At 38.6% G+C, this 7,318-nt stretch overlaps 1 protein-coding gene across 2 annotated transcripts; it reads right to left on the reverse strand.

The window, feature by feature from the left end:
* Positions 1 to 1,551: 1,551 nt before the first annotated feature.
* On the reverse strand, positions 1,552 to 4,499 carry LOC129324444 (olfactory receptor 1009-like). 2 transcript variants are annotated; one of them, XM_054971705.1, is made up of 2 exons: positions 4,488 to 4,499; positions 1,552 to 2,451 (listed from the first exon to the last, which is right to left on the reverse strand). In XM_054971705.1, exon 2 carries the CDS (start codon positions 2,350 to 2,352, stop codon positions 1,552 to 1,554), a length of 801 nt encoding a protein of 266 aa, XP_054827680.1. In that variant the 5' UTR covers positions 2,353 to 2,451; positions 4,488 to 4,499. The 2 variants fall into 2 exon arrangements, with proteins under 2 accessions (XP_054827680.1, XP_054827679.1); XM_054971704.1 differs by lacking the exon at positions 4,488 to 4,499 and having other exon boundaries at positions 1,552 to 2,484.
* Between the last annotated feature and the right edge of the window lie 2,819 nt (positions 4,500 to 7,318).

Raw genomic sequence — 7,318 nt, forward strand, 5'->3', positions numbered from 1 at the left:
TAAATCTTGCCTTCTTTTTTGTACAGGTAGCTGAATTCCTTTTGTAAAGCCCTAACACATTTTTTTCAGATCTTTCTCTAGGTATAACTCCTCTATATAAAAAAACACTCAGAATTAATTAGAAACATACAAAACTCTTTCCCCCCTAGAAGGTTTCTCACAGGTATCGTCTCATAGGACTTTCCATGGGCCTCTCTTAGTAGATGTTTTAAAGTGTGGAATGGACATATTTAAAACTGAAAATGATGGAAAACATTTGTTTTTTATTTTTTTATTTTTAAAACAGATAAAGGAGTACAGAAAGAGAAGGGGAAAGGGGAACAAAAATTAAAAAGAGAAAATTGATGATTATGTACAAGGACTGTCAAAATACAATGACCATATAACCTCTCTCTCTCTCTCTTTCTCTAGACAAGTTTCTTGATTGACTCATCAACACCCAGCCCAACCACTGGACCTAGAAACATGAAATTTGGGGAGAACATTCCTTTCATAATGTAAACACCCACTAAGAAGGGATTTTAAGAAATTTGCCAAGAGGGTAAAAAGGGGTAAAATGTGTTTTCCCAAAGGGATACAGCTTTCCTGTATGGCTGGTATGCTAGTTCAGCCACTCTTCCCTGATTGGGCCAGGCTTTCAAGGTCATTTGCATATGCGGGCTGATTGGGGCTCACAACATTCCACACCTCATTCCCCTCCTCAAGACAGTTGGAACACAGAGGCTATTTGCGTATGCGGCCTGATTGGTCCTCACCCCCCAACCCTCACATTTTAAACAATATGCTGTTAATATTGGGAGTCATTGAATGTGTCCTGAGGTAAAATGCACCTCTCAGTCTTCCTAAAAGTTCACTAGGGTTGCCAATCTCCCTGTGGGGCCTGGCTTTCCTGTGTGGCTGACATGCTCTTGCCTGCTTGCACCCGCCCCCTCTGATTGGTTAGCTGTGCAACTCTGTGTTCTGAGGTACAAATCAGGTAAAGGAAACTGCAGACAGTTGAAGAAAGATGGTACAAGACTTCTGAATAGGGATAACATGCTTTGCTTTATTCAACCACCTTTGTGAAGCTTGGGTACTATGCTATTATACTACAAAACCAATTCAAAAAACTCCCCACAAACCAAAAAATGTTATATACCCATAAACCTTTTAACTGGATTTAAAGTAGTTGAATATTGTAGCGAAGCACAGGTATCAAGCGAGTAGTTATATATAGTTGCCAGATATACAGCACAAAGAAAACCTCATTATTAAATCAACCAATAATTAGTAAACTATATAGTCAAATTGACTTAGATGAAAAAACTAGTCCATTAACTAATATTAATTATACATTTTTAACATTATATATATATGTATATATTTTATAATTATCATAATAGAAAAAAGTTATGATTATTATAATGAAAGAAAGTTAAGATACCTCTTACAAGGACTGTTAAAAATACACTACAATACAATAACATTATAGCTTTTATATAAAAGAAAACACTTGTTTTTGCACAAAAATGGAAACAATTTTGGAGACAATCCTGTGAATGGTTTATTATCTTAGAGAAATCCTTTCCCCTTGATCAGTCTCCTCAAAGCATCTTTCACTTCCTTGTTCCTTACACTGTAAATCAAAGGATTCAGCATGGGGATCATCACTGTGTAGAGCATGGAAGTTATCTTACCCTGATCTACTGTGAAGTTGGAACTGGGGCGCACATATACAAAGAAGAGGGTCCCAAAAAAGATGGAAACCACTGTGAGATGGGATGAGCAGGTAGAGAAAGTCTTGCGTCGGCCTTCCGCTGAGCGTATCTTCAGGATAGCTCCAAGGATGTAAATGTAGGAGATGATAACAATGGAACTGCTAAGTGTGCCAAGAGCACAGGACATGACAAAAAGCACTATCTTGTTGAGTTGTGTGTCAAAGCAGGAAAGTGATATCACAGCAGGGATGTCACAGAAGAAGTGATTGATCTTGGACTCACAGAAGGTTAACTGAAAAGTTAAGCCTGTATGAGTAATAGCATTTAACAAGCCTACAAAATAGGGACCAAGCAGTAGCTGGGCACAAAGTTTCCTAGACATAACAACTGTGTACAGTAGAGGGTTAGAAATGGCAACATACCTATCATATGCCATTGAAGCCAAGAGATAACATTCAATGCCCAAGAAGAAACCAAAAAACCACATCTGTGCTGCACATCCAGCCAAAGAAATAGTTTTGCTTTCTGCTACAAAATCCATTAGCATCTTGGGGGTGACAACTGAAGAGTAGCAGAGGTCTACAAAGGATAAGTTGCTGAGGAAGAAATACATGGGGGTATGAAGCCGGGAGTCAAGCCTGATTAACAGGATCATCCCAAGATTTCCTACCAGTGTTATGAGGTAGACAATTAGGAAGAATATGAAGAGTGGGATCTGCAGCTCTGGAGAGTCCACAATTCCCAGAAGAACAAACTGATATACCATAGTATGGTTTTCTTTCATCATTTCTGCTTGTTCTCTGTCGAAAATAAGACAAGGTTATGTTATAAGGCATGTTGTGTGATAATGCTTATTATGAAGCTTTGAGACACGATAAATACTTCTAGGTTTATTGTGTATGTTTTCAGTTTTGTGACTTAAACAGTTTCATAAAGCCCCATATAACTATAAACATAATTATGCCGGTTTTTCCTTTAAAAACTTTCTTTCCAACCTTTATGCATGCTGAATAAAATTTTTAAAAGTATGACTTTACTTGAACAATACAGCTCAAAACAAATGGCTATTATTACAGATTATCTTTACAGGTGTTCTCAGAATTTTCAAGGGAGAACTTTCTTTTTGCATCTGATTTTAATTGCTTAATTCACCTGTTTCTGCCATTTAAAGACCTTCAACTCACAATGAATTAGTAAAAAAACTATGAGAAACTGGGATCAATCCTAAGCAGGTAGCAGGTTATCAGAAGTATGTCCCATACTATTCAATGTGGTTTATATCCAGGATGTCCTTAAGATTACAATCAAAAGCACTGAAGAAATGAAAAAGTATTGGTAAGTACCCCATTTAAGAGATGATAAACCCTCTTTTTACACAATCCATATAGTACAATTTAAAGCAAAAACTAAAGATATCTCTTCAACTTATCTATGATACACAAGTTTTGTTTTTTTCTCACTTTTTCTAAAAGTTTTGTCCCAAATCAGCCATAAGCATTGTGACATTGGATTTCTTTTGCTTCTTCATTCAGTAATGCAGGCTACACTGATGAGTAAGAGAAATGCATAAATTTATCTACTGGACCTAATAATTCTTGAGGTGCTTTAGTTTTCCAGAAGAGAGTTCTTCAATATGACCAGTGCTGCTTCTCAGACACCAGACTTTGAAACTTGAGGTGTTTAGCCCTGGGGCCCTGAGACTGATCTCTGGGGGCAAGCTGCAATTATCTTTCATTCTACAGGGAATTACAAGTAATTGCATTGAAAAGTGTTTTCATATGTAGATGCTTCAACCACAATACAGTGTATCTTTTTCATTTGTTCACTTTTCAAAATAAGAATATTCTGTGGAATGTCAATAATCAGTGTAGAGAAGAGGTGGACTCAGGGAGCCCCCTTAAAAAACTTGTTTCTACCTTAGGCATTCAACTGGTTTAATTCTTGATTGCTTTTCAAAAAATATTGATGCTGTCCCTTTTATGGGAAGTCATTTGGAGTGATGATGTACTGTTAAATTTATGTATTTATTTATTTATATATGTATGACATTTATAATCCGCCTTTCTCATGGAGACTCAAGGTAAATTACACAGTGTGAGACTAGTACAGTCAATAACAAGAACATTTTCATAAACAATGCCAAAGGGTAAATAGATACAAGTTCACAAAGACATAGTATTAGCAGGAATCCAATACAACATAGTGGTAAAGTCTATGGTTCCTAACTTATTAGTGCATCATCTGAGATCCCTTCCCTACAATACATCCCTCTTACCTGAGTAAAAAAGCCTATTTGAATAACTCAGTTTTGCATCTTTTGTGGAAAGCCAAGAAAGTGGGGGCTTTCCTGAACTCCTCAGGCAGGCTGTTCCACAGGGTAGGGGTCACCACAGAGAAAACGCATGTGCAGACTGCTGTTGATTTTGCCTATGTGCAGGGCGGAACCTGCAAGAGACCCTATTTGGATGAGCAAAGCTTTCCTTGAAGGAGCATGGGGGGGCAGTCCCATAGGTATGCTGGACCGAGGCCATGAAGAGCTTTGTAATTGATAACCAAAACCTTGAACTAAACACGGTAACTAATGGGTAGCCAATGGAGTGACTGCAAGATGGGAGTGATCTTCATGCTCCTGCTTGCTCCTGATAACAGTCAAGCCGCAGCATTGTGCACCAATTGGAGTCTTCTAGTTAGTTTAGATGGGAGACTTATGTATAGTCCATTGCAATAGTCAAGTCTCGATGTTACCATAGCATCCAGGTGGCCAGGTTGGCTGTGTCAAAGTAAATGTGCTACACTTAATTTTGTAATGGTATTTTTATTGTTAAATTGGCTTTATAATTTGTGTCTGCCTTGTTTTGTGTGTGTGTGTGTGTGTGTGTGTGTGTGTGTGAGAGAGAGAGAGAGAGAGAGAGAGAGAGAGAGAGAGAGAGAAAAGACTTCCAATTGTACATCCCACTGATCTTTGGAGAAGTTTGAGGTATGTAGATCTCTCTTCTGATGGAATGATAAAACTTAATAAAATGGTTCCTTGTCCATTTACAATCATTCAGAGTATATGAGACTCTGGTTCAAACTCCAATCAACCATGATGTAGCTCACTCAGGCCTATGTGGCTGTCATCTGACAAGTCCATACAATGATTTTTATAAAGTGCAAAAGTGACCAAGTGCAAGTGCTAATACATAATAAATATACAAAAGATGGAAATACATATCAAAATATTTAGTAAGCCAATTTCATATCAAAAATATATCAAAATCCATATCCTGTATAAATAACATACAAAAGTTTTTAGATGGCTAAATAGTCCTGGTGATAATAATGAGAGTATGTTTCCAGAGACACCATACTAAAGTCTGTTCTTTTTTCTTGTTCCGGCAGGTGAGCAGAAGAGGAGAAATGTCATAAATCACTGGTAAGTGATGATAGATAAATAATTAATCTTTCAAATGTTTTCTCTTTCTAGGTGGAGCCAAAATGCGAGGGGAAGGACCCCGATGACCCGACAAGGGGCTGGCTACCTTGCTGTTTGTTTCATGAAATAACTTCCTCAGGGGTTGTTCGTTAAATCTGCCATACATCTATAATATGAATCAACTTACAATAAACAAGGAAAATACAAAACCAAATGGTTCTTACTCTCAAATGACTACATCAGAATCCTCCAGTTGAATGTAAAAAGTAACTCACCCACACAAACACATGGATTTTATTGTGTGTCTGCTGTTGGCACACAACAATAGTTAGCCGTGCACAGAGGTTCCTGCCCCAATTAGGACTATATAAGGACAGAATTAAAGGTACAGTACCATCAAAGAAAATGAAGCCAGGGGATATTGCACACTTATAAAAAACAAGACAAATTAAATTCATTATTAAGACCCATTGGTTACACACAGTTCAAAAAGTGTATCCAAAATGCCTCTTTCTGTGCCAACTCTCTGGTCATCTGTTAGGGGGAGCTCTTGTTCGCAACATGCAGAATAGTGAACTTGAAATCATTCTCTTGCTGGTAATATTCATAGAAGTGATTAACTAGAGTGGCTTCCATGGTGCGATTACGGATGCTAGACATATGCTCTAGGATCCGCATACAGAGTGGTCTAATGGTGTACCCTACATACAGCTTGTCACAGCCACATATGATCAGGTATACAAATCCCACTGTTTGACAAGTAGAAAATACCCTTAATCATATGTTAAAGTGATCATCCTTTAATTTGAACTCCTTACCCACTAGTGCCAAGGGACAAACAGAGCAGTGGCCACAATTATAATGACCCACAAGGGGAGAAGGGTTGTTGGTTGGAGAACGCCGGTCTGAATGTTTTACCAGATCCCTAATACTTTTAATTCTCCTAAAACCAGCAGTAGGAGAGTCTTTGCAGCTTGGAATGTCTGCTAACAAGTGCCAATGTCTAGTGACTATTCTCTTATTCTGGACAACCAAGGGAGTATAATCTAGAGCCCAATGGACCCTAGCTTCCTGCTCCTTAGGTCTAATTTTGAAAAGCTCTTGTCGGGAGATGGCAGTCACTCTCGATATAGCTCTGTTAATAATATTGGAGGAATAGCCTCTACTAAGGAAGGCTCTGCACAAGGACTTCCTCTCCCTGATGTAGTGACTGTTCTCAGATGAGTTATGTTTTAGCCTAAGAAATGGGCCAAAAGGGTTATTGTCCCTTAAATATTTGGTGTGGTAAGATGTATATCCAGCATACCTATGGGACTGCCTCCCTCCCTATGTCCCTCCATGGCAGCTTCCCTCATCTGAACAGGGTCTCTTGCAGGTGCCAGCCTGTACATGGGTGAAATCAACAGCAGCCTGTACCTCACTTTATGAAAAAGACTAGAGTCCATGTTAATGAAAGGAATCATTAAACTCTTAGGAGGAGTCTCTGTATCTTGATTGCGAGAGTGTGACAAAAAGGTCCACCACATTTATTTTATACTGACCAACAGTTTCTCTAAAAGAGCGAAACTTGTTTTCAGTTCTCACTTGAAGGTTTTAAACTTTTAAGATAAAACCTTTAGCCCATCCCCATCCCCAGACAAAGGACAGGCCCTAGGGGTGCTGCTATGCTCTATCCCACAGTGGGCCACCCCCTCCCTCACTCTTTGAGGGCAGGGGCCCTAGGGGTGCAACTGCGCCACTTATGATCCACCTGAACTTGCATAAGGAGGCAATCCATATCTAAATTTTAAAAAATGGACTCCAGTTTAAGCACAGCATATAATTTCCTAAAGTGTCTGGTTAAAATATTTCAGAAGACCATTCCTTAGGGTCAATGATAAACTGACATTTTCAAGTAATTGATCTGTAGTGATTCAGTTGAGGTATGAGTGTATAAAAAGGCAATCCATGTTGAAGTCAGTACATCTTGTATGCAGTCATGCAAATCAGCATTTGGTAATGCAGCAATTAAAACTGTCATGTGCTCAGCCAGTTCTGTAAACAGGTCTTGAGGTGACTGTATTCACACAAGGCCTCTTCAAGGAAGAATATATGAACATCTGGAGCTGCCTTATACTGATTCAGACCAGGGCTTTCAACAGCAATACTACCCCAGATTCCTTTTTAATTGGATATGACAAATACTGAACCTAGGGCTCTTTTCCTA

Source organism: Eublepharis macularius, chromosome 2 (genome assembly GCF_028583425.1).
Source record: "Eublepharis macularius isolate TG4126 chromosome 2, MPM_Emac_v1.0, whole genome shotgun sequence".
NCBI lineage: Eukaryota > Metazoa > Chordata > Lepidosauria > Squamata > Eublepharidae > Eublepharis > Eublepharis macularius.